Raw genomic sequence first — 27,172 nt, 5'->3', positions numbered from 1 at the left:
CGTCCTTGGGATTAGCAGTTGCAGCCGTATTAGGACAACGCCACCAAGTATTATTTTTCCAGGCTCTCCCTGGGCCAAGGGCTTTGCATCCACCTGGAGAACTCGACTGTCAGCTTCTGCTGGAACATGAGTTTTAAGCCTTGAGTGAAAAATTCTGTGGCCACATATTGCCTTCCCTCCTTCCTTTCCTTCCTTCCTCCTTCCCTTCCCACCTGGTCCTCTCTTTCTAACTGAGATGATTTATTAGTGACTTTAGATGTGCCAGACACCCTGCCAGTCTCTGCAGGAGACAGAAATGAGTAAGACCTGATATTTGACATGTGCATTTAAAAAGAAATCATCAGTCAAGAATAATATTCTGATGCCTGGCAACCAACCCCATGGTGTCCACCTGGTGCCAACAGCAGCCTTAGAGCGCAGCCAAGGAGTCTGTGGAGTTTGGGCTCGTTGCAACCCACGATGAGAGAAGGCTACCCATCAGGTTACCTGGAATTGCTCTAGAAAGCCTATAACCAAATTGTAAGAAGAATTTTTTTTAAAATGCTAAAGCTGCCTTGAATTCAGGTGTTTTGTCTGGGAGCACTCTACTAAGCACCATGTTTAGGGACCATTTTAATGATTCAAGAATAAAAAATTAAAATATAGACATCAATGAAACCCTGTGAGTTCTCATCCTTTTCCGTGGCACTCTTGATTTTCTTAAATTGGTGTTCCCCAGGTGTTCTTTCTTCCTGCAGCTCTCAAAGCCATGCCCACCTCTCCACCCCAGTACCAACCCCCATGTCACGTGTTACTCCGTGACGTTGTGTGATGATGGTACCCCAGCGTCTCCTTTCCCTGGAGAGTTGCTAGTTTCCTAACTGGCTTCCTTTCCCTTGGTCTCAGCCCATGGGAAACCATCCTTTATGCAATAGGCACAGTGATCTTTCCAGAGCAAGGAATGGTAAACCTTTTCTCTAAGAGCCTGACAGCAAATATTTCAGATTTAACCAGTCCATACGATCTTTGTCTCAACTGGTCAACTCGGCTGTTTTAGTAGGAAAGCAGCCAGAGACAACAAGAAATGAGCCTGGCTGTGTTCCAATAAAAGTTTATTTCCAAAAACTTCGCAGATTTGGCCCATGGGCTGTAGTTTGCGGACTCCTGCTTTTTTTAAAAAAAATTTTTCTCCTTAACAGAGGTACTGGGGATTGAATCCAGGACCTCATGCACACCAAGCACATGCTCAACCACTGAGCTATACATTCAACCCGTTACTGACTCTTGCTTTAAATCACAAATCTGGCCCCCTCACCCTCCTGCTTACCTTTCACTGGCTCTTCATCCCCAAAAGGCAAACTCAGAATTGGTTGGCATGACATTCAAGTTTCCTCCTGGCCCTCTGATTGCTTCTCCAGGCTCACCCTTCCCACCTCTTCCCACCACACCCACTGTCCTGCAATTCTCAACTCCACATGACTCCCAGAACACCCTGTCTTATTTCCGACCTGCCTAGAATGAGCTCCTTTCCCACCATCTACCTGTCAAACTCCTGTTTGCCTTCAAAACTTGCTCAGGGGTCAGCCGTCTAGAGCGTTCCCTGTTCCTCAACCCCACTTATAATCACTGCCTTCCCAGTTCTATTTCTGTACTTGTATCATTTCTCTAAATATACCGTCAACTCCTTGAGGGCAGAACGCATGTCAGATTCATCTTTTAATTCCAGTGTCTAATACAGTGCTTGCCCTGCTGCAGACGCTTAGTAAATAGACACTACTAAACCAAAGTGTTGTTTAAGTTGATTCTTTTTTTCACAGCTTAATTGAGATATCATTCACTCACCATATAGTTCACCCATTTAAAGTGTCAGTGGATTTTGCTATATTCACGGATATGTGCAACCATCACAAAGGGAAAGCTGTATACTTAAGCCTCTTTATCCTCTCATCCTCCTCCCCGCACCCCTAAACGGCCACTGATCTACTTTCTGTCTCTATATTGCCAATCCTGGATATTTCATATAAAGGCATCATATAATATATGGTCTATTTGGTCTGGCTTTTTTTTTTTTTTTTTTACTTCATGTAATGTTGTGAAGCGTCATCCATTTAGTGGCATGTATCCACGCTCCATTCCTTTTTATGACCCAGTAATATTCCATTGTGAGAATACACCACATTTTGTTTATCCATTCACTGTTGATGGACATTTGGGTTGTTTCCACCTTTTGGTGATTATGAACAGCGGCCGCTATGAATATTCGAGTACAAATTTCTGTTTGAACATCTGTTTTCAATTCTCTTGGGCATAGAAGTAGGAGTGGAATTGCTGGGTCATATGGTAATACTTTAACTTTTGGAGGAACTGCCAAACTGTTTTCCACAGAGGCTGCAGGATTCTATATTCCGTCCAGCAATGTATGTGGGTTCCAATTTCTCCACATCTTCACCAACACCTACTTTTCCCCCACTTAAAAATAATTATAGCCATCCTAGTGGGTGTGACGTGGTATCTCATTGTGGTTTTGATTTGCATTTCCCTGAGGACTAATGATGTTGAGCAGCTTTTCACGTGCTTGTCGATCATTTGTACGTCTTCTTTGGGGAAATGTCTATTCAAGTCCTGTGCCAATTTTTAACTTGGATTGCTTGTCTTTTTGTTGTTGAATTTTAACAGTTTTATATATTCTGGATACTAGACCTTTATCAGATGTATGATTTATAAATATTTTGTCCCATTTTGTGGGTTGTCTTTTCACTTTTTTGATTTTTTTTTTCTCAGTTCACATTTTATTTAATCGACTTTTATTCTGTGCTGAGCACGAGGGATCCAGAGATGTGTATGCCCTCCAAGGGGTTCACAGTCTTAGGAGGGAGACAGATTTGCAAACAGTACAATAAATACTTGATCAATGTGCCCTTTTCTCTGCCCCCCACTTCTGCTGTCCTGGTACATGAAGCATCTTAATAGTGTCTTTTACAACATTGCTTTTTTGGGGGGGGCACAGGTAATTAGGTTTATTTACTCATTTATTTTTAGAGGAGGTACTGGGGATTGAACCCAGGACCTTGTGCATGCTAAGCATGCACTCTACCACTAGAGCTAGCCCCTCCCCCCTTGATAGTGTCTTTTGATGCACAAAAGGCTTTAATTTTTATGAAGTTCAATGCACATAATTTTCGGTTTGTTGTCCATGCTTTTGGTGTCCTATCTAAGAACCCATTGCCAAATCCAAAGTCCTGAAGATTCACCACTGTGTTTTCTTCTGAGACTTTTATAGTTTTAGCTTTTCTACTTAGATCTTTGATCCATTTTGAATTCATTTTGTAAATTGTGTGGGCTAGAGGTCCAACATCTTTCTTTCATTCAGTTACTCCACATTAGTTTTTGAAAAGACCATTCTTTCCCCATCGAATAGGCAAATCAATTGATCAGAGATGTATGAGTTCATTATTGGACTCTCAGTTCTATCCCATTGAGCTATATGTCTGTCGCTGTACCAGTACCACTCTGTCTGGTTACCATTGCTTTGTAGGACCTTTTGAAATCGGGAAGGTTGAGTCCACCCACTTTGTTCTCCTAAGAATCGTCTTGGCTATTCTGGGTGTCTTACAATTCCATATGAATTTTAGAGTCAGCTTGTTAATTTCCATGGGAAAGTCAGCTGAGATTCTGATGAGGATCGTGACGAATCTGTAGATCAACGTGTATTCTCATCTTGATATTAAGTCTTCCAATCCACGAACATGGAATTTTTTCACTTATTTGGATCCTCTTTAATTTCCTTCAACAATGTTTTGTACTTTACTGAATATAAATTTTGCGTGTCTTTCATTAAGTTTATTCCTAAGTATTTTATTCTTTTTGATGCTGTTGTACATAGCATTATTTTCTCTGTCTCTCTCTTGTTTGGTCTTTAAATTTATTTATTTATTTATTTTTTATTGAAGTATAGTTGATTTACAATGTTGTGTTAGTTTCTGGTGTACAGCATAGTGATTCAGTTTTATATATATATGTGTGTGTATATATATATATGTGTTAGAACTCTTATCAGTTCTAACAGTCTTTTAGTATATTCCTTAGGATTTTTTTATATATACATATGACTAGATTCTTAAATACAGAGTAGGTGTTCAAGGGTTGGATATGTGGTGTCCTAAGCAGGGAACAGAAAGTCAAAGGCAGGATGGAGTGGAAGCAGGTATCTTCTGGGAACCCCATGCGCTCAGGTCAGTATGACCAGAGCTCAGGGTTGTGGGGTTGAACCTAGTGGATGTCATGCTAAAGAAAGTGGAAGCATCCTGTATTTGCCAGTGGGAGCCGTGCCACGCTTGGAGATGCGGTCAGAGTATTAGAGAATATTAGAATATTCTTAGAAGGAGGTCCAGAAAAGACTTGTGATCAGCACCAGTGATACTGATCAGCTCTAAAAGTAGCTGAGAAAGTCTGCCCTACCCCCACCCTCCCGCCCAGTAAGAGCGAGAACGTGTAGCTCTCTGTGTATACGTCACTGCTCTGTGGATGTCATTATCTTGACACAGTCCTAGCTGGCTCTGTGCAGCTGAGCCTGGCCAGTCTTGGTGAGGTGGCAGCTGGCGCCTGCTGCTGTTACTCACTGGGCTTCTGGAAGGGAGCCAGTACTTCTATGGATAGCGGAATCCCAGATCATAGGCCCTTAACAAACTTCAGAATGGCGCTCCTGCCCCTTCCCCTGTGTCACCAGACATTTCTACACGAGCCGGAGATGTGGTTGTGGTCTCTGTGCCAGCTGCTGCTTCCTTTCATGGGCCTTGGGGTCTGTTTGTCATCTAAGGGGCTCAGGCCTGAAGAACTGACTGTTGGTTCAGATTGCGTTGCTTGGTTGGGAGCTTGGCCTGGGAGCTTCTGGAGACACAGAAGATGTCCAAAGCCAAGGTTAAGTCCTGCTATGACTAGCACTCCTTGAGGCATGAGGGAAGCTAAACAGGGAGGGCTTGGGGAGGGTGGCACTTAGGAACTGAGCTCAGGAGGGGTCTCCCTGGCTGTTTTGAGGGTCCATCTCTTAGAAAAGCTGGTTTGTATACTCCCTCCATCCCAGGACTCACTCCACTTCTCCCCTCCTCCCCTGCCTTCGGCCCATTCGCCCCTCTTACCCCCAACTGTCAGAGCCCCTCTCTGCCTCAATGTCTGTGCCTGGACCAGCCCTCCACACTCCCTCTCCAGAGATTTGTATGCAGTGGCCTCATCCCTAACTACACTTCCTCCCCTGGAAACCAGACTTGTTTGCAGTGATTGGATTGCTTGCCAAATTTGCACACCATTCTGGCCCTGACTTCTGCTCTCCTCCCCTCCCTGCCTTTTATGGATTTTAATATCGCCTTCAAAGTGGCACGGAAATTCAGACCCATTTGGCTGCTGTTAGTTCTGGGAAACAGTGGGTCTGAGAGTGTGCGAGGGGAGAGGGGCGGGGGTGGTTAAAACCTGTTACCCAAGTGCTGTGCTAAGAGTGGTCGATGGGTGAAGTGACACCCCTCCTGGAATTTTTCCAGGTTGTTGCCGATTTTATAATTATAATAGTTACCATTCATTGAGCATTCGCTCTGAGCCAGTCACTGACTGTCCTGGGCACTGGGTACTTTTGATGTGACCCACTAAGACCCTAAGACCTTTATTCTATTTGCCGAAGCCAGATTTGCACCGAGGACCCCTCACAGATGCCAGCTCTCACTCTTTCAATTGTTATATGTTATCCTGTGGTCAAACCATATCTCCATTTTTTTAGAGGTTGGAGGATGGCTAATTTCAACTGAGTGGCCATCCCCACCTCCCTGTTTTCTCTGCCACTGTAACGGTATTGCTTTCAAGCAGCAGCACTGTTTTTGGATTTTCCCTGCCCCTTCTTTGCGGGCTATATGCTGTAGAGATAAGATGTGTCTCTTACAGACTCTACGTACGTGGCTTCCACTTTCTGATTCAATCCAAGAGTCTCCGGTAGGCACATTTTAAAATGTCTGAAATTGTACCTTCGTTCTCCCCAAGAAACAGCCTGGTCAGAAAGAGATTCCACCGAGAACCGGAGTTGGACTGTGGGGAACCCCGATGGGTCACAACAAATTATGCCTGACAAAGGCCTCTTTCTGGAGGCTGAAAAAAAATTCAGCTTTGAATGCCTACCTTCTGGCCATTTCACTGTGCCCCAAACATTCCCACTCTGTGGCCAGAAATAGACAGGACCGAGGTGGAATCTTTGGCCAGGGGCCAAATGGAGCAGCCCCAGCCAAACCTGGTGTCAGAGTCTGCATTCTTGTCTGAGGTGGTTGGAAGGGCCCCTCGTCCCCACCCGCTTCCCTCGTGCTCCGAGCACCCACCCCCCATTCACCCAGGACAGCCTTCTTCCACAAAGGAATGTGTTCCCTGTGTAGCCAGCAAGCAGCATCCAACCACAGCTGTGGTCGCCCCTCCGGTGCGCTCTGGGCAGTGAATGAGGACCATTCATCATTCCTGGTGGAGCAGGAATCCCCGGGTGGGAGGGAGAGGGTCTGATGGAGAAGACAGCCCCCTCCCACCCCTGACCCCAGATCTGAATGCCGACATCTGGCGGAGACATCAAGCAGAGCATGCTGTCTGGGCGAAAAGAATCCAGCTGGGCTCTGAGTCTCACCGTCCCCACCCCACCACTGTCCCCGCCCCAACACCGTCCCTGCCCCAGGGCCCCTGCTCCTGGCTGGGGAGCCGCATGGCTGCAGATGGGGTGCTTCCCATTTGAGGCAGGCGGGCCCATTACTGGGGGCCCTGGAGCACAAGATGTGGGGAGGAATGAATCATTTCTCTACCTACCAGGGGCCTCAGAAAGGGAGAGGACAGTCACGCCAAAGCTGGGGCCCAAGTGAGGCCTGTTTTAAAAGGTCTTGTGCCCCAGACAGTCATGTTGGTGGTTGGGTGGAGGACGGCAGTTAAGAGGATCAGCTTGTATTAAGAGCAGTGCTTTTTGCTAAATGCATTGACAGCACTAAGCAAAACTAGTGTGTAATTTTTACAACGTGTTTCCCTCGTACCTGCGCATATCTTTGTTACTAAGAATCAGTTGGTCACGTTAGGCATTTTTTGACAGTGAGGTGTCAGTGGTAAGAGGCCGAGGCCTGTTGTGTTATTTAAGAATGCATTGGGGAAATCTAAAGCTACTTGGCTTTTTAGAAAATATCGCCGGGCCGGCCAGTTCTACAACACAGATTTTTTTGGAGTGGGCTTTGATGTTCCTCCCCAGGCAGAATAATTCAGCTGTCAAATGAGCAGCCTAAGAAAAGGACCCTGGAAATTCCAGTCGTACATTTCCTCCTTTTCCTTTGGGAGCCCTGGTTGGGTCAAAATTCAGTAAAGGATCTTCAGATATTCACCCATTATCAGTACAATGCCATTCCCGGAATCATGGAAATCAGTGTTTCCAGAAGGTACTGGAAAGTTCCAGGGGTGATATGTTTCGAAGCTGTGTCCTCCAATAAATGATGTTAGCAGACAATTAGAGTCTTGTTCATGATGAACTGAGAAACGTGAGGAAGATGCAGGCTTAGAACTTCTTTCTCCCTCTGACTGCACCCTCAGCCCCAGCTCCCAACAAGACCCAGAAGCGTCGGTTGACTTCAGCCCTGCGTAAATGTCTTACTTGCAGGCACCGCTGGCTGCCTGGAGCCCACCCTCCCACAGAACTGGGCACAATTTAAGCACCTACTCAGTTTACACAGCACACGTGAAGATATGTTTTGATTTAGGTGATTAAGCTTTTCCTAAATAGTGTGCATTCTTGAGAGCCAATGTCTATTCTTAGTTTTCAAGCAAGTTCTTGCAAGAACTGGGTCCTGGAGGAATTACCTAAGCTTATCCTTGGGAGTTCCCAGTACCCCAAATAGCACTTGGGGGAAATATGAAGATCAAAGTCAAGTACAACCACTTGCATTATACAACTTAGCATCAACCATAACCCACAGTTGGCACTTAAACATCCTGACCTAAATCTAGCAAACAGCACCTGTTTGAACCTAAATATTCTATCTGATGTTTGGGGGCCACCTGCTATGGGTCAGGAACTTAACAAACATGATCTTTGATTGTCATGAGTCACAGAAAAGTAGGTGTTACTTGTTTAAAAGTTGCTTTTAAGTACATATCATTCCCATTCTATAGATGAAATTCTGAGACTTAGAAAATCTGAGCGTGCCTGAGGTCACAGAGGCATCAGAAGGGGGATTTGAACCCAGTTCTCTGGGACTCTAAAGCGCGGGGCCCTGCCGCTTACTGGCAATTGGGAGGTGATACCAGGTCCAGCCCATCCTTCCTGGAGGAAGAATGTGTAGGCTCTGCCTGTTGGGGGCGCTCCAGGCCCTCGGGGAAGGTGAGCTGATTCTGGCCGATGTTTGTCAGGAGTGCCTGGGACTTTAAGTCCCTGTGATGTGCAGGAATTCCTTCCCCATCTCTCCCAGACACCCCCCGGGGGCTTCTTGTCGGCAAAGCTTACAGCAGTGTCAACTGTGTGAACGTATATCCTCAAATGGATTGAACTGAACGTAAGAATGACCTCAGTTGCTTAGCCAAGAGCCCAGTGAGAAAATATTGGGAAAGATAACTTGCCACTTCCTGCCACAGTCACAGCCGGTTTCTGCTGGCAGGCGCCGGCTCTTGGTCACATACTGCCGTCCTTGGGAACCTTGCCTTGACCCCTCGGGTCATGACCCCTCCTGAGCTAATCCGTGTGAATGATTAAGGCCATCTGCTCTGGCAGTTCCTAGATTTCACTCAGATGAGGTTTTAACAGGGTGGGTCTTCCTCTTTTAGGACTTTCCTCTGCATGCCTGGAGGAGAGTTGGGGAAACCTGAACTTGGTTTGCTGTGTGTGAACCAGCTGCAGAAGTGTCCTGCTGACCCAGCTGGCTTGTGTTCAGGGTGGACGATGTTCCTGGGGTTTCCGTGGTGGATGGCCATACAGCCTCACTGGCGTGGACCCTGGGCTGTTGATGACCTTGGAGGTGATCGCACATGAATGTTGAGAATAGGACTTTCTATTGTCTAAAAACCCTCCCAACTGGGGTATCAGATAGATGTCTCCACCAGGCGTCTGGACTTTTTTTAGTGAAAATCTGAATCTCTTACTGAGGGCCGATAGAACAGGTGTGAAGGGAAGAAATATGACTGCCATCAATCCGAATGTCATCAAATACCCAGAAGGTTAGAGGGAAAATTTACCATATTTGTTTATGATTAAGCACCAGAAAAAGGTAAGAGACATAGTGCCCTTCTGACCTTTTTCCCTTTTGTTCTATTCAAATTAAAATTCCAGCTTTTCTTTTGTTTTTAATCTTTAAGATCCTAGTACATTCCTTCCTTCCTTCCTTCCTTTTCTTTCTTTCTTTCCTTCCTTCCTTCTTTTCTCTTTCTTTCTCTCTTTCTTTCTTTCTTTCTTTCTTTCTTTCTTTCTTTCTTTCTTTCTTTCTTTCTTTCTTTCTTTCTTTCTTTCTTCCTAAGCCCCTTTGGGGGCTGGTATTTCTTTTCTTTTCTTTTAAATTTTTATGGGAGGGAGGTAATTAGGTTAATTTATTTTGTAATGGAGGCACTGGGGATTGGACCCAGGACCTTGTGCATGCTAAGCATGCACTGTACCACTGAACTATACCATCCCCCCTGGTGTCTTTCTTAATGAAGCTCAAATCCTTTGACCCGAAGCAGTCTTCTCAATTAGTTAATAAAGGTATCAGTTCTGGTACCTGGCTGCCTCAGTGCAAATCCCAGCTTGATTACTTTTTAGCTATAGCCTTTCTGTCCCTTGGTTTTCCCTCAGGAAAATACCGATGTGGACAGTACCTTTCTCAGAGGGTGGCCTGGAGCTGTGCCATCCAATATGGCAGCCACCACCACATGGGGCCACCGGGCACTTGGAACGTGTTAGTCCACACTGGGATGTGCTGTAAGGGTAAAGTACACACCAGATTTCAAAGACTTAATACAAGTAAAGAATGCAAAGCATCTCATTAATAATTTTTAAATTGATTACATACTGAAATGGTAATATTTGGGATATACTGGGTTAAATAAAATCTTTAGCATGTATTTCTCCTATATCATTTTAGTTTTTAATGGGGCTACCAGAAAATTTTAAATTATGTAGGTGGTTTGAATTATGTTTCTGTTGGGAAATGCTAGTCTAGACCCAGAAGATTAAATGAGTTCACACTTGTAAAGCACTTTTCACACAGTAATTGATACAGAAGGAGTCATCAATAAATATAGTATTTAAAAAAAAATCTTTTCTCTTTAACAGAATCCCACGTTCAACGCCAGCCCTTGTGGTGTCCAGGTTGCTGTATAAAAGCAGGGGTCATCCTTTTAGAACAGGTTGCGGGGTGGGGGGATGGAATACATAAATTAAGCAGAGAGTAGGAAAGTGTAGACGTCCATCTATAGGTGCGGGGACTACATGGAAGTGCTCAGCATGGTCCTTGCATGTAAAATGACTGGGCCCCCAAAGGTGAAGTGCGTATGTCTCTCAGCTCCTTGTAAGATTCTATTATGCTGAAAGATAGCGCCTCCTGAGTTGCCCCACAAGCCTTCCTCCTGCCTCCCCGAGGCTGGCATCTGTTTGGAAATGGCCTTGGAGGGGCAGCGGGTGTGCGGGCTGCCCGATGCACTCGCAGCAGGAGGTGATGCCCATCCCCTGGAGCCTCCCGAGCACAGATGCAGGCGTTGTTGGAGGTGAGCCCAGCGAGAGGGCAGAAGCCGCCGGGGCAGGCTGCTTGGAAGGGAGTGGGGTTGGAGGAATCCCTGTTCCCTGCGGGTCTGCCCTGTGGGCAGACACTGCCAGAATCGGTCCTCCCCTCTGCACCGCGGCAGCGCTCCCTCCTCAGGCCTTGACGGGGCCTTAGGGCGTCAGTGTCTGGCATCGGTTTAGGGGCTCATCCTTTTGGGGGCAAACTTGTGTGTGCTGCAAGGTAGCACATTTCCCAGGAAATCAGCTGAGTTGGGGTGGGATCGTGTCTCACTCTGCTTCTTCTTCTTTTTTTCTTTTTTCTTTTTTTTTTTGTATATATGTATTTTTATTGAAGTATAGTCAGTTTACAATGTCGTGTCAGTTTCTGGTGTACAGCACAAGGCTTCAGTCATACGTGAACATACACATATTCATTCCCATATTCTTTTTCACCTTAAGTTACTATAAGATATTGAATATGGTTCCCTGTGCTGTACAGTATGAACTTGCTGTTTATCTGTTTTATATATAGTAGTTAGTATCTGCAAATCTTGAACTCCCAATGTATCGCTTTCCACCCTCTTTCCCCCTAGTAACCATAGTTTGTTTTCTATGTCTGTGAGTCTGTTTCTTTTTGTAAATAAGTTCGTTTGTCTTTCTTTTAGATTCCACATGTAAGTGATAGCGTATGGTATTTTTCTTTCTCTTTCTGGCTTACTTCACTTAGGATGAAAATCTCCAGGTCCATCCATGTTGCAGCAAATGGCATTATTTTATTATTTTTTATGGCCGAGTAGTATTCCATTGTATAAATATACCACAGCTTCCTTATCCAGTCATCTGTCGATGGACACTCACTTTAGCCTCTTCTGGGTCCAACTTTATAACCCATGACTCCCATCCACAAGCACTGATTATTTTCTGGGGTGAGCTTTTATGATCCCAGACCCAACAGCTGCCTACTACCTGTACAACACAGAGTGAATTTTCGGAGGCACTGATGTCAGCAGATTTGAAGGGCATGGGGAAGGTCCACCTCCTCACAAAAAACCCTAACACCTTTACTTCCAACACTGCACAATAAATTCAACTATTAGGATTCATATCTAGGAGTTCCCTGTTGCTTTCCTATGCAGTCAGGTCAGAAGAAAAAGGCAGTTTTGATAAGATGTGAAGACTTGAATAGGAATTTATATTTATTCATTCAATAAACATTTACTGAGTCCCCACAGAGTACAAGGCTCAGAGCCCCACAATCAGGGGTTCAGAGGTGGTGTGAAGGAAAAGCCGGGCTGGGCTAACAAGCTGAGTCACAAATCTAAGTGTAACAAGTGTCGGATTACTGACCTGAGTTCTACTGGGCTAACTCATAAATCTAAATTAATAAGTGTCGGTTTGCTGATTCCCTGTTCATGTTTTTGCTAGCCAGCTGGATTTTCAAAGAGACATATCTGGCCTTGAAATGTTGATTTGCTGCCTCACTGCCTCTACTTTTGTGATAATGATGTTGCTAAAGCTATTGCGTGCCTATTGGCCGAATACCCCAAGCTTGTACTTAACCCTATAAAACCTCATGTGCAAGTCTTGGAGGTGCTCAGAGCTTCGGAGCAGAAGCCCCTCTGAGCCCGCCGGCGTAATACATCTGAGTACTCCAACCCTCCGAGTGGTGCTTGTTTCTTGACTGGCCTGTCGTTTCCGTAACAGTGGCAGGAAAGAAAGAAGAAAGTTAGTGTGAGTGACTCTACGCTGTGTGCTAGGGATTTCCACTTGTTGTGTCACTTAACCATCACACACACACACACACACACGGAGGAGGGAGGGCATGTTTGAGGTGTGTTCTGTAGCAGCACATCATCAGGCAGTAATGGGGGACCCAGGGAGGAAATGTTACTGAGATCTAGCAGCAGAATCAGGACCACTGATACTGGACCTGGGCTCAGAGGGAGGGATTCAGAGCCTAGAAGGCTGACCAGAGCAAGGCAGGGGGACACAAGTCAACTCATAACAACAGTCTTATCACCTAGGACTTCTAGGACTTCAGTGGAGTCATCAAATCTTAGAACCAGAAAGGTTCTAAAAACGATTGATCTGGTGCCTAGGATGACAAGTGCCTAGCAGGCATGCCACCACTCTCCTACTCAGCCCCATGGCAGTCGTCACAAGTCCGTGCCAGTGTTCTTGCCCCTTGGGTCTTGAGGTCACACCACTCAGCACCCTGGATAGCCACAACCAGCTGATTGAATCGGACATACAAGTCGAGGTCTTCTTGCCCTCCCTGTCCTGGCCCACCCTCCTCATGACACAGATGAGGAGCTGGAGGCTGGAAGTGGCAGGGACTGGTTAGGACTGTGGAAGAGACTGTAAGCCTCAGGTCTTGTCATGATCCCTGGCTGCATCTTGGGGCTCAGTGGGATGCTTCAGATCCTCTGCAAGCTGCCCTCAGCCAGGAACTTAGAGCCTGGCTGAGAGACAAAATAAGGATGAAAAGGGACAGACAGTGGCATCCTGGTATAGGGGACAAGACTGGCAGCTCAGATACCCAAGGTCAAGACGAGGCTCTGCCGAGTACTAACCATTGACCATGGGTCAACCTATTTCTTTTACCTGTGAAGTAAAATGAGGTTGACTTGCTGAATCTGAATTCCCATCCTGCTCAGCCCATCCATCCTTCTTTTCCAGCATCTTCCAAACACTGTGCTCCAAACACCATCTCTTCACTGACCCTGCCTGATTGCTCATTTCCACATCTAATTTCTTTCATCAGTGTTTGCTCTAGGCCAGACCACTCCACTTAATTCTCCTTCCCAGCCCTGCTCCAGGGCATCCTCCTCCCAAAGCCTCTCCTGACCTTTGTGCTGAAGTGGGTGGAGTCCTGGACTTGCAACCCAGGAAATATAAACTATATTGCCTGCTCTTCCTCCCTTAGCTTTCTGACCCTGGGCACGACCCTCCCATTTCAAATAGCCCTGTGTGTCCTTTCTGACTCTAACCTCCACTGATTTTGTTCCAACTCACAGGGACCTCTCATACCCATAATTCCTAACACTCCCCTAGTCTGGACCCAACTACTTAATACTTGAGTAAATTCTTTCCTTATAATTCTCCCATCCAGATGGAGAGATGGGACCAACCCAGGAGATCGTGGGAGAATGAGGATAGAATTTACATTCTAGATGGGGAGACAGCACCAACCTCACAAGAATCTGGGCACCACTCATTTCTTGTATTTCCCACTGCAGCAGCTCCATACTGGTTCCATAATAGGTGCCCAATTAAATTCTCATCAAGTGTAATGATACTTCTTTTTATTTACATAGCACAATTGGTAATGATTCTCCGAGCTGAAAGGAACTGAATGAGGAGATGGATCACAGACACTAAGAGGTCATAGACTGTCCTTTCTTCCGTGGAAAGAGGGGAGGGCATATTTCTCTGCATATTTTACTTACCACCTTCTCTGGGAGGATGAATCCAAGAGGAAGTTTCTACTGCAGAGGCTACCAAAATTCAGTCAACAGCCCTGCAATTGTTCAATGAAAGATTGACTTCTTTTACCTGCTTTAATGATCCTTTCTGGAAGAAGCATGTGTGTAAACCCAGCCATTACTTACAGTAATGGCAGAAAAAGCAGAAGGAGGCTGTTTTTCCTGTTTGAGGTCTGAGTACTGTTTATCACCCTTCTCTCGGAGTTCTCACAACTGGGAATTCACACAAGGCACCTAAAGCAGATCCAAGTAATCACTCTGGGTGATAAAGGTGATGAGGGAAGGCAGCTTGGGTCAAGATGTGGCTCCCACCCCCAGGGAAAGGTGAGGATGAGCTAATCAAGTCTCTCTTCTGCTTTGCCACGGTTTTCATTGGCTGGATACATTCCATCGCAGGTAAAAACCAAAGTGTCTATTCTGCAGAGAAAACAAACTGCAGAAGGAGAAGTGATTTTCTAAGGGTAACAGAGCCCACCCGTCCAGCTCCTCTGTTAGCTCCCTGCTGTTTGTAAATAAAATTAAGACTCTCACACATGATCAGCAGGACCTGCGGTTTACCTGGTCCCCACCCTCGCCCTCTCCCCAGGAGTCTGGGTCTACCTTGAACTATCCATACCCGGTTATTGGCCAGCTTAACATGTGACAGGCACCTTGCTAGGCACGGGGCCCAGCCGAGTCTCGCCCCCCCCCATCACCCACAGCACCCGGTCCACGTGAGCAATGAGCGGAGAGGGGACATCCGGCCCCACGGAGCCAGGCAGCGCCCAGCCGACCGCATGCTGACCCGGCCTGGTTCGCAGAGAGGCCGCGGGGCCGGAAAGCCAGGTCAGCGCGCTGTCCCCGTCGGGGACACCAGTCACCCGAAGCGCCCCCGTGGGCTCACGTGTGCCGCCCACCCAGGGCCACGTGCGGCTGCCGCCTGAGCTCGAGGACTCCGCGGCCCCGGGGCCCACGGCGCTGGGAAGGGCGGGGGAGCGGGGCCCCGGCCCCCGCGCAGGAGCGCAGAGCGCGGCGGCCCCGTCGCCAGCCCCGGGGCCACTCCGCTGCTTCCGGGAGGGGCGCCGGTCCCCGCCGCCGCCGCTGGGACCTGGACCCACCGCCGGCCCACCCTGCACCCCCCGGGTGGGGCTCGTTTCCAGACCGGATCATCAGGCTGCCATCAGCCTTGCAATGGTACACACTGCAGCGGTGGCCATAAGCAGGGTGACCACTCTGGACGGATGCCCTACAGACCACAGTCGCCCCCAGCAGCTGGGGTCCCCGGCCGAGAAGGGGCTGAACTCCAATTCAAGTGCAGAACGGAAACTGGCGCGTGGAAGGAACGGGTGAGGCCTCTGGTCTGCAGGGTGGGTGTGGCAGAAAGGAGCCCCCCCGCGGGGCAGAGGGGCAGCGGGCGAGGGAAGCCAAGCAAGCATCTTCCACTCCATCCTCGGAGCTCGGCCTTGGACGTTGGCAGTTTTTCCCTCCTGAGGGTTGGAAGGATGCCAACGTGAAAAATGAATTTTACAAAGCAATAGGGGAAAGAGACACAACAGGAACATACAGTAGAAAAAAGGATTTATAAAAAATGAAGAGCTAATTTCCCAAAAAAGAAACACAAGTGGTCAATAGAGCCAGAAGAAAAAAATATAAGTCAACCTCACTAGTAACAAAAGAAATGCTGGTTAAAACAATACCTTTTTTTTTCCTAGCAGATGGAGAAAGATTTGAAAACATGGGCATAGCCAGAATTTTTAAGTTTGTGGGGAAACTTACATACTCCACGCTGATGTGGATACTGGCACAGTCTTTCTAAAAGGAGTTAATACAGTTTTTCAAAAGTGTTCACTTTTTACCAGCCCTTTGACCTAGCAATTTTACTATTAGGAATTTATCCCAAGATTGTGGAAAGTTTCAGTTACAAGGATATTCATTTCAACAATGTGTATAGCAGTAAAAAAAAATTTACCGGTAAGATTATTCAATCTTATGGTACATCCGTAAGATTGAATACAGTGTAATAAAAATCTTGTAAAAGAATAGTCAGTGAGGCATGATGTTTGCAATATACCGGTACATATGAAAAGCAGTTTCCAAAGCAGCATGTAGAAAATTATTCCAATTATTAAGAGGAAATATTTATGTATGTTGTCAAAATGTCAGCCTCTGTATACTGTGTTGAATTGAGTTTTGGAGACAGAGTTTTGGGTGAAATAGGAAAGAAACAGCTTTAATTGCTTTGTCAGACAGAGGAGACCACAAAAGGCTAGCATCTTTAGAACTGCAAGTCCACCAGAGTTGGGGTGTGGGGAGGTTTTATGGCAAGGGTCTAGGGTGTGAAGCAAGTGATTAGAATCAGGGTGTATGGGTCTTATATTCTTGTTCCAGAAGTCCACTCAGATACAATTGCATCTGGCATCATGGAAACCTCGTGATGGGTTTGTGGGTTTCCGGAGCCCAGGTGGTTATTAGAATATGACCTTCTTCCTAGAACAAAGGAAGCTGGGGTGGAGGGGGGATCAGGAAGTGAGAGTGAGTATGAGGGGGCAGTTAGGGGCTCTATAGCACAAAAGCAGTTGAGCAAGTTAAACAGAGATGGTGGGTTGTCAGAGAAAAAAAGCAAGTTGCAGGAATTCCAAGTCAAGAGAAGGTATAGCTCAAGTGGTAGAGTGCATGCCTAGTGTGCACAAGGTCCTGGGTTCAATCCCCAGTACCTCCATCAAAAAAATTAATAAGCAAATCTAATTACCTCCCCCTGCCAAAAAAAAAAAAAAAAAAAGAGAGAGAGAATTCCAAGTCAGAGTGAATCAGCTTTAGCATCAGGGAAGCTACTTTCGAACAGAAGCGAGTTTACCGCTCCAGGTACAGAGAGAAGGCTGGGAGGGGTGTTCACCAAAATGCTGACAATGATTACCTTTGACAGGGTTATTACTGATTGTTTTCTACTTTTTATTTGTTTGCATTCTCCAGATTTTTATTACCAGCTTGTATAACTTTTGCAATAAGGAACCAAAAAAGAAAGAAAAGGAAAAAAAACCATCGAAGTTATTTTTAAAAGAAAAGAGAAGCATCTGGGTCTAATATTTCACAATCCCCCAGAGTAAGGAGTAGGAGAAGGCCCCACAAAAGAAGCAAAAAATTCAGGAGCACTTTTCTAGGAAAGATTTAGGAGCTGAACGCTGGCTATTCGCACAGATTGGAGAATCCAAGAAGATGGGTGGGGCAGTTTAAAGATACGCAAATCCAGAGGTTACGATTTCTTTTTTAAAAAATTGCAGAACCACGTATTTTTTCCATTTCTTTTTGAGGCGTGAATAGACAATCTGCAAGCCCCTTTGGCTCTTGCACGTGGGGTGATAGGCAAATCCTGGACTGGGGTGAAGCTGCTGGGGGCTGCAGAGCACAGAGGTGAAGGACGCAGGTCAGCCCACCACCCTCCTTCAGAGCCTGCCTTGCTGCTTAACCAACAGTCCAACTTGAGGCAACTTGCTGCAACTCTCTGGGCCTTGTTTTCCTCCTGAGGATAATAATGGTGTTCACTTTCATTAATTAACACAGAAGAATATGAGAATCATGTGTTTTGGAAATGAATGCAGGATTTAGTTTAATCAGGTGTGGAAGGAAGCACAGACATGGAAATGGCTGTCATGGAGGAATAAGGTTATAGTCACGGGTCCCTGGAAACAGGGGGCTGGGCACATGGTGCAGGGCCACACGGGGAAGCACCAGGGATGGTTGAGGCAGAAGGAGTGACGAGAAAATGTGGACAAGAGCCTTTACCGTGACTTTCACAATACGCAGGCTAAGCAGGTTCAGGATTGGCTAGCTGAATAATTTTGGCTCACTCTGGGGCATAGGGGCTGTCTCGGGTCATTTGGTTCCTAGTCCTGGTGTGATTAGGGCTAGAGGATAGTGGCCCATAGTGTGAGATCTTGAGGCAGGAGGTAGTTGAGAGGATGTAGCTCTGAATGGGTTGGTTTGTATGTGAAAAGTACTTTGTAGGTGAGTCCTTTATCATCTCTAAGAATTAACCAAAAGGTAGGCAGGGTAGTTTCTGGGTCATCTTTCTCCAGAGTCAGGAAGACCCCAGATGTCAAGACAGCAGAAATACAGAACATGTAAAGGCAAGATGAACGCACGGTGCCCGAGTAAAGGCACTTTATACTGTTAGTTTCATACTGGTTCTACTCTGTGACCTTTGGCAAGTCATGGACTTTCGGTCTTAAATTTCTGTAAGATGAGGATATAGAAGCTGTATGGAAGAGAAAACTTTCTTACAAAATCAGGCCTCCGGGCTCAGGAGGCTCAATCCATGATCATTCACTGATTTCCTGTAGGCAAACCACAGCAAGAACACTAATGCATGTCAGAACCATGGAAAGAGCACGTCTGCCTTACTTACATGAAGCTTAACATGTAGCAGGATCTCAGTGAATATTTGTTGAATGAGTGAATCATTTTGGTACTGTCACCTCAATGGAAATTAATAGCAATCAGTTTTTTTTTCTTTTTACATTGTTGCCAAATACTTGGGGATTTTCTAGTTATTCTTTTATTGTTGGCGTATAATTTAATTCTACTGTAGTCAGGTAACATATTCTCTGTGATTCATTAAATGTGGGGATACTTGCTTTATGACCCAACTTAGGGTTCATTTGGGTAAATCTTGCATGTGAACTTGAAGTGAATCTGTCTTCTTTACTTGTTGAGTCCAGCTGATACAAACTTGTCACTTAAGTCACATTTGTTTATGATGTTGTTCACTCCTTTAGTGCAAGGATTTTTTGTCTGCCTCTCCTGACCAAAGATGTGTAAAATATCCCACTATGACCATAGATTAGTTGCTTTTTTCCTATTAATTCTATCAATATTTGATTTACATATATTGAGTCTGTACATACAAACTGAGATGAGTTAATATCTTCCTGGTGAACTGACTCTTCAAACGTTTCCTTTTGGTCTCCAGTAATGTTTTTTGTCTTAAAGTAGACTTTAATCTCACTTTTTTCCCAACTTTTTTTTTTTGATTAGTGTCTGCATGGTAAATCTTTTTCCAACCATTTCCTTTAATCCTCTGTATCTTCTGTAGGAAATACAAAGTAGTATTGCTTTGTTAAATCCATTGTGACAATCTTTGTCTTTTCATTGGAATTTTTTTTCCTCAAATATAATTACTGATATATTGGGGTTTAAATCCACCATCTTATTTATTGTTTCAACTTCTGACAACTGTTCTATGTTACTTCTTCTCTGCTTTCTTGCTCTAATTTTGACTTACTTAGGGTTTAAAAAAATAACTTTATCATTCCCCCCCCTTTATTAACCCACTCATTCCACTTTTTTTTCCTTTTCTTATGGTGACTATGTAAAAACTACAATATGCATCTGACAAAAACTATTTAGACTTACTGAAGTCCACCAGGAAAGGGCACTTTTACTACTCCCCAGGTAGCGCGAGATCCTTGGAACATTTCCATTTAAACCCATCCTGCCTTTTGTGCTGTTGTCCCCGCCATGTACTTTAATGATATGCAGATTTTAAACCCCACAAGAAGTTATTATTGGTTTCCACTGTTGATCTTCATTTAGATTTACCTCCATAGCCGCCCCCCCTTCCATCCCCTTCCTCCCACATCCAGGATGATTTGTTCTGTGGTCTGAAGAACTTCCTTTAGTATTTCCGTCTTGTGGATCCTCTGATGACAAATTCTTTCCACTTTTGTGAAAACACTTATTCCCTCCCGGGGGTACAGAATTCTAGATTGACTTATTTTTTTCATCCCTTATGAGAATCTCATGTGATTATCTTGTTTCCTTGGTTTTTTTGTTTGTTTGTTCTTGTTTGTTGAGAATTCAGCTTGTTAGCCTAACTGTTGCTCCTTTTATATTCTGGCTGCTTTTAAGCTTTTTTTTTTTTTTTAAGCTTTTTTCTTTCCTTTCCTGCTTCCTTTCTTCCTTTCTTCCTTTCTTCCTTTCTTTCTTTCTTTCTTTCTTTCTTTCTTTCTTTCTTTCTTTCTTTCTTTCTTTCTTTCTTTTCTTTTGTGGGAGGAAGATAATTATGTTTTTATTTATTTATTTTTTAATGGAGGTACCCATTAAACCCAGGACCTCGTGCATGCACCTCCCCCCTAATCTTTTTTGTCTTGGATTTTCCATGGTCAGATTTCGATGTGCCCTGGTGTGGTTTTCTTTGTCAACTCTCCTGCTCTGGCTTGGTATCTTTCATCAGTTTTGTGTAATTCTTGGCCATTATCTCTTAACTGTTTCTCTGATAACCTCTTTCTCTCCTGTTTTAGAACTCCAATTGTGTAGATGTTAGCTCTCCCCAATATGTAGACCACAACTCTGCCCTGGCTTCTAGAGCTTAGGGACCTCCCGTCTGAAAGCCTGGGCTCTTTAGCAGGGCGCTTCTTCCTTGGCAGGCTGTGAATTCCAGTTTCTGTGTCCTCATCCCTGGGAGGCTGCCTGAAGCTCTGCTTAGCTACCCAGCCTTGGAATTGGAAGGTGCCTTAAGCGGAAAAGCAGACATGAGTGTCGGACTCTCCTCGCTGCTCTCCCCATCTCTCTGGATTTTCTTGACTTCTTCGGTCCTTGCTGCCTCGATGGCTGTCCAGTGACCTCAGATGCATACTGTTAGTATTTATCTACCTTTTCCTGTTGTTCTTGGCAGGAACGTTTATCAGTTACAAGTTAGCCTGCTGTAGCCAGAAACACGTGGTACTGTCTGAAAATGACAGGAGATGGCTTCTGCCCCTGGGGCTTTGGGTCTAGCAGAGCCTGACATGGTAACGGTGTAAAGCAATTTTACAAGCAGAAAGCAATTTTAAAGAGAATCAGGGAAGACATTTATTCTGATTAGGAGCACCTGGGATGCTTTCCTTGAAGAACAGGAAGGATTGTGACATATGCTATTTGGAGGGAGGGGGAGAGGTGGGGACAGAGCATGTGGATCCAGATGGGAAAACTTAACCAGGTCTAGGCTGATATGATCGGAAGGGTGGCAGGTGATGAGCTGGAGTGAGGGCAAGGAGAGGAGTGAGATTGGAACTGAAGTCAGGGATGTGGGCATATGCCACATTGTAAAGGCGTCTGTGTCCCATGTAGAATCTGGACTTTTTAAAATATCTTTTTTAAAAAATTGTTTGTTTTGGGGGGGAAGGGGTGGGGGTAATTGGGTTTATTTATTTATTTTTTAGTGGAGGTACCGGCCATTGAACCCATGACCTTATGCATGCTAAACAGGCACTCTACCACTGAGCTATACCCTCCCCTCTGAATTTGGACACTTTTTATACATGATAGTGGATCGTTTATGTTTTGGTAACTTCAGGAGTTCTGGCTTTGCCTGCACTAACTGTGCAACTCCAGTGACGTCTAATAGAAAAGACCTCTCTGGTTCCTGATTATCTCCCTCATACAATAAGAACCCTCATCCTTGGCTCCTCCACCCACTGAAGTTTCTGGTGAGGCATAGATGAGCTCGTGGCCGCAGATGTGCTGTGATGGGAATGAAGTGCAGCGGGGATGGAGGAGGCGATGAGGGGTCCCTGCAGAGGCACGTGCTAGCTTGTCTGGCTGTGGTCTGAAGGGGGCCATTGCAGGAACCCCACAACTTTCTGACGTTGTCTGTGAGTCACAGGGTGAGGTTGGCTGGATCTCCAGTGAACCAGAGAGCCTCCCCAAGTCCTTGGTCCTGACTGTCCCCCAGGCAATGGCATCTCTGCCCCAGCACCCACGACGGGACTGCGCACTGCCTGGTCGTCCCAACAGATGTGGAACTGCCTCTCTCCACGTTACCGCATCCTTCCTGGGCTGCTCTTGGGAAGTTAGCTGATCCTTCCTTGATGGCGGTGTGCCATGAACTGAGGGATACGATTGGACTAACGCTCTGTACCTGGTTAAAGTGTATTCGGCTGGTCCTGGTGACCTTTTGGGCCCCCACATCCCAAAACTATGCCCTCTTCCATGAAACACACCTGCAGTCCTTTAAGGTAGCTTCTCCTCTCTCTGAATTATGGAAGAACCAATGCTCATGAGCATATATGTTTATTTCCTGCTATATGACCTCATTCTGGAATTCTTAGATGTAGGTGGGTATGGTGACCACAATCTTGAGAATTTAAAATTTTTATTTAGCAAATGCTCCTATAGGATTTATTATGTACCACTCTTTCAATCTTCACAGCAATTCTGTGAGCTAGTTACAGTTATTATTCCCATTTTAAAGATAAGAAACATGGGAAAGCACAGAGAAGTTAAGTGTTTTGCCCAAGGTCACACAGCTGGCCAGTATCAGAAGGAAGATTCAAACTCAGACTGTCTGGTTGCAGAGTCTGTGCTCCTCCCCTTCTTCCCCCACCCCTCCCCACTGTCTAGTCCTCTCTGGACTGATGACAGGCAACTCAGCCCTTCTCCTGTTTGCCTCAAAGAGCTTTATGCCTCCCCTCTCTGTGCTTTGGACTCAACCCGGGCAGCCCTCAGGGACGGGAACTATGAAAAGGGATGGAATTGTTGCCTGCACATCCTTGGCTTCCCCAAGGGTGAGAGGCACCTCAGGGCTGTTCTCTGAGGCTAAACTGCAGTTCAGCTAAGGACAGGCCCGGTGTCAGAGCTGTTTCAGGGGGTTGCCGCTGACCTCCTCATTCTGCGGCCTCATCCATCTTGAGTTCCAGAGTATAAGACATAATGGGGTGTGGGTGGGCAGCATATGGGGGTGTCTGAAGGCCTGGGGCCTGAAAGCAGAGCCGTAGGAGGATTCAGATATGTGACAGAGAGAATAGCAGCCCCATGAGCAAGTAGAAACAGAGGCTTGAAGCCTCCTAGGGTTATTTTCAGCACCTGGAAGAAGCCATTTCCATCCAGGTCAGCTAACATCCAGAGGAGGGAAGGCTCCATCGACAGATGAATGGATACAGAAGTTGTGAGTATATATACAATAGGATGCTACTCAGGCATAAAAAAGAATGAAATAATGCCATTTGCAGCAACATGGATGGACCTGGAGATCTTCATTCTAAGTGAAGTAAGCCAGAAAAAGAAAGGAAAACACCATATGATATCACTTATATGTGGAATCTAAAAAAAGATATAAATAAACTTATGTACAAACCAGAAACAGATTCACAGACGTAGAAAACAAACTTATGGTTACCAGGGGGAGGGGGAATGGGGGAGGATAAATTAGGCATTTGGCTTGAATGGATACAGACTACTATATATCAAATAAATAAACAATAAGGACCTGCTGTAGAGCACAGGGAACTATATTCAATATCTTGTAATAACCTGTAATGGAAAAGAATCTGAAAAAGAATATACATGTATGTATATGTATGTATAACTGAATCATTTAGCTATGAATCATCTAAAACTAACACAACATTGTAAATCAACTCTACTTCAATTAAAAAGGAAAAAAGCCTCTCCTCAAATTCAGTCTGAGTGTGCTCCGGTTCCTGCCAGGAGCCCCACCGGAAAAAAGCATTTCAGAGATCTGGGAAGGCGGTGGGCAAAGAGGCAGGACTTCCCAGACCTGTCTGGCTGAAGTGTGAGGTGGGAGAAGAGAGGAGGTTGGCGTCTGGAATGGGAAGAGCTTTCAATACTTAAGCAAAGGAGTACGAGATCACGGGGTGATCTGTGGATGTCTGTGACCCAAACCTCTCCTCTCTTCCAGGAAACTCCTGCCTTCCCTCCTAAGCGCCAAGCGCCCCACTCCGTCATGTCCTCCAGCCAGAGGACAGGGATGGAGAGGCGTGGAGGCTTCTGCCTTTGCAGCTGTCTGGCTGTGCTGTCCCTCCTGCCCTCCCTGAGCCTGGCGCAGTACGAGAGCTGGCCCCACTACCCCGAGTACTTCCAGCAGCCCGCCCCCGAGTACCACCGGCCTCAGCCCGCCTCCGACGTGGTCAAGATCCAGCTGCGCCTGGCCGGCCAGAAGAGGAAGCACAGCGAGGGGCGGGTGGAGGTGTACTACAACGGCCAGTGGGGCACCGTGTGCGACGACGACTTCTCCATCCACGCCGCCCACGTTGTCTGCCGGGAGCTGGGCTACGTGGAGGCCAAGTCCTGGACCGCCAGCTCCTCCTACGGCAAAGGGGAAGGTAAATCGCTCTGTGCTGTGGAACTGAGCACCAGTGTCACCCGGGACCAGGCTTACACGCAGTTAGCCTGGTAATCGAAGCTGCAGTTACTGTCAAGTGCAAACTCCTGTTAACACTCTATCTGGGCATCCTCTGTGTCTGTGCTGGAAGGTGGGAGCAGAGGGGTGCTGGGGAGGGGTATAGGGACCAACGGTCCTGCTTTGCCCGGGACTTCCCTGGTTTTAGTGTGCAAAGTCTGGCAGCCTGGGAATCTCGTCTTAGGCAAATCGGATGGATGGGGAACCCTAGGTAGTGTCTGAAGTCAGTCTGCGCTCATCTCTCCAAGCCAGGTGCCTGCCTGGGGCTGCATCAGCCAGGGGAGACAGTGCCTTTCCTCCAACCACCCCTTCAAAGGGGTCCCTTTTGCTCTTTGTCACAGAGGCTGCCCACAGGCTAGCGTTCCCTGACTCTCCACCCTCCTGGCCAGGTAGAGCCCACACTTTTAACACTAACATATCCTTCTGGGCTTGGCCAGGACAGGAACAGAACTGCTTTGGGTTTTTCACTTTGATTGGCCTTTTCTTTCCTCCCTTATTAAGCTCAGTGAATACACTGAAAACAACTTGGAGGTTGGGAGTGGTCATTTTGAGGGAGGGCAGGTGTTGAAGCCCAGAACCTTGGGCTCAGTCCTATGCTGACCTGTGCTTTATGGGGAGACGCGTACCTCCTTGGTCTCAGTTTCCCAATCTGGAACTTAGGCTCTCTAAGAACTCTTGAAACTCTCATGGTCTGTGGTCCAAAGTGGGAAAGTGGATAAGGGTCAAGGACATTATTTAAAACCTTACAGGTATCAGTGTGGGCCTGGCCACTGGACTAAAGCAGAGATGCCCAAAGTCGCATCCTGGACAAATGGGTTAACGCCACACTGACTGCATGAGAATCACGGGGTGCTAACCTGTGGTGTTCTGGTCTGTGCTGGAGTCTAGGACTCTGTAACTTTTAGAAGCCTCTCAGGTGATTGTACACATAGCCAGGTTCAGAGTCACTGCAATGGATCATCGTTATGGTCTCTTCCAAACCTTGCTTTGTGTTCTTCTAGAAATTACAGGAGAAAGGAAATCCCATCTCCTACATTTCACCTCTGTGCCATTGAATATGTCCCTTTGGAATAACTTGATCAAGAGACTGCTGTTAAGGTGTTCTCTGAAACTGACTCTGGGTTCTTTAGCACATGCTGGGCTTCTAAAACCCATTTCCTGTCTTCTTTACCAAAACTCTGGACACTTCTCCATACATCTCTATTTATTCTGCTAGCTGGGTGATCCAGGGGGTAACCTCAGATTTATGTTTTCTATTCCAGGCTCTCTAAGCCTAATTATCTTATAACAAGTACTTTCCAATGACTTTGGGTTTTTTTTCCAGTGACAACTTTATTTTATTTCTACCCAAACTTAAAGTTTACCTGTCATCAGATAAGATGGGTATGGTTTTTCCCCATCCCATGTTCATCTGCGCAGGAGCAGGCATGGGATAGCTGGAGAGATGAGTTAGCCTGGCTCAGACTTCATCCAAGAATGATGAAGGGAGAAAAGTTCTCCAGAGTAGACGGAATATTCAAGGGAGCAATTAAAATCATGGTTCATGGAATCCAAGCTGGATAAGGAGAAAGGTCCGTGGAGCAGTTGAAGGACTGGGGAAAGCTGCTAGGATCAATGGATTGTGGGTTGAGATTGCAATACTGGAGGGAGTATGCTGGAAAGATGGGGTCGGGAGTGCAGAGGCACAGCAGAAGAGGCATAGAGATTGGGGCGGGGGTGCGATTATTTCTAATTCAAGGTCTAAGCTATGACCATGAGATGCTAGCTGATTTAGGGCAGAGGAGAGTCCTTGCAGAGAGGAGGTGTGGTAACCAAGAGTACTGGACCGGTCATCTCTGTGGATATTGAGACCCTCAAGACTCAAGCAAGGGTAAGTGTCAAAGAAAGGAAGGGAGAAAAATGCTAAAGCTTTTTAACTGTCGTGTCTCCAGGACTTTAAGAATTATGCTGTCTGCATAAAGAGGTACTCAGTTTATCCTGACAGACCTTTTAAATATAAACGTATTTGAATCTCATCAGCATCAGTTCAGGATTTTTAACATTGGGCACATGGTGGACACTCAGCAAATGTTAAAACCCCGACTGATGCAGTTTGACTTGGAAGAATATTAAAAATAAGGCAAATAGCACTTGGCCTCGTGACCAGTGCCCTGGGGTGTGCTCCGATGGGGTCTAACCTGTGAGTCGGCTCCGTGGATGAACCACTGCAGGTGGGCCCGTGAGATGCCACCCCTCCAGGAGTGTCTCCATCACCTCCCCCTCTGAAGTTCAGGCTCTAGTAATGGAACCGTCTAGGGAGGGCACCCACTGACCTGTGGTGGGTTTTCCAGCCCCACCTGTCGGTATCTGTTCTTCGTCTTTTCGCTGCTCGCTGTCCTCTCCTCCATCCCTCAGCCGGTCTGGTTTCTCTCACTGTGGGTGGAATGAGGGCTCTGCTTCTTTTCATCATCCCTGTCCATTCAGCAGCTTCGCTACAGAGTGTTCCCAAGGAGAGGCCCCTCCGAACGTGGAGGGTCTTTTCCGTTGCTGGTACTTAGCGAGATAAACATTGGTTTGTTGTCAATAGGTCTCTTCTCTCAAAGCATCTCTGAACTCAGGGAAATCCTGGGCCCTTTTACAGAGTTCTGAGGGGGACGGCTGCCCCATTTCTCATCCTCTGGATGGTCTCCCCGCCCCCCGAACCTCAGACGGTTGCTCTCCTTTACCAGTCTTCACATCTGAGGTTAGACGTGACCCCCTCTCATGGCCCTCCCCACCCTGCATTCTTCAGATCAGAGTGACAAAGCCAAGCAGATGACCACAGAGGGGCCCTGAAGATTCTACCTTGAATGATGGCCATTG

The 27,172-nt window shown here is 46.3% G+C and overlaps 1 protein-coding gene across 1 annotated transcript in view; it reads left to right on the top strand.

Moving 5' to 3' along the window:
• The window catches only part of LOXL2 (lysyl oxidase like 2), an 89,614-nt gene that overhangs the window by 5,712 nt on the left and 56,730 nt on the right, over positions 1-27,172 (top strand). Inside the window, exon 2 of the mRNA XM_031442208.2 lies at positions 23,831-24,254. Within this exon, the coding sequence (XP_031298068.1) occupies positions 23,876-24,254 (379 nt within the window). The 5' untranslated portion in view covers positions 23,831-23,875. The remainder of the gene's footprint in view (positions 1-23,830; positions 24,255-27,172) is intronic.

Source organism: Camelus dromedarius, chromosome 36 (assembly GCF_036321535.1).
Source record: "Camelus dromedarius isolate mCamDro1 chromosome 36, mCamDro1.pat, whole genome shotgun sequence".
Taxonomy (NCBI): Eukaryota; Metazoa; Chordata; class Mammalia; order Artiodactyla; family Camelidae; genus Camelus; species Camelus dromedarius.
The sequence above is the reverse complement of the archived record's forward strand: the minus strand, read 5'-3'. Positions and strand labels throughout refer to the sequence as shown.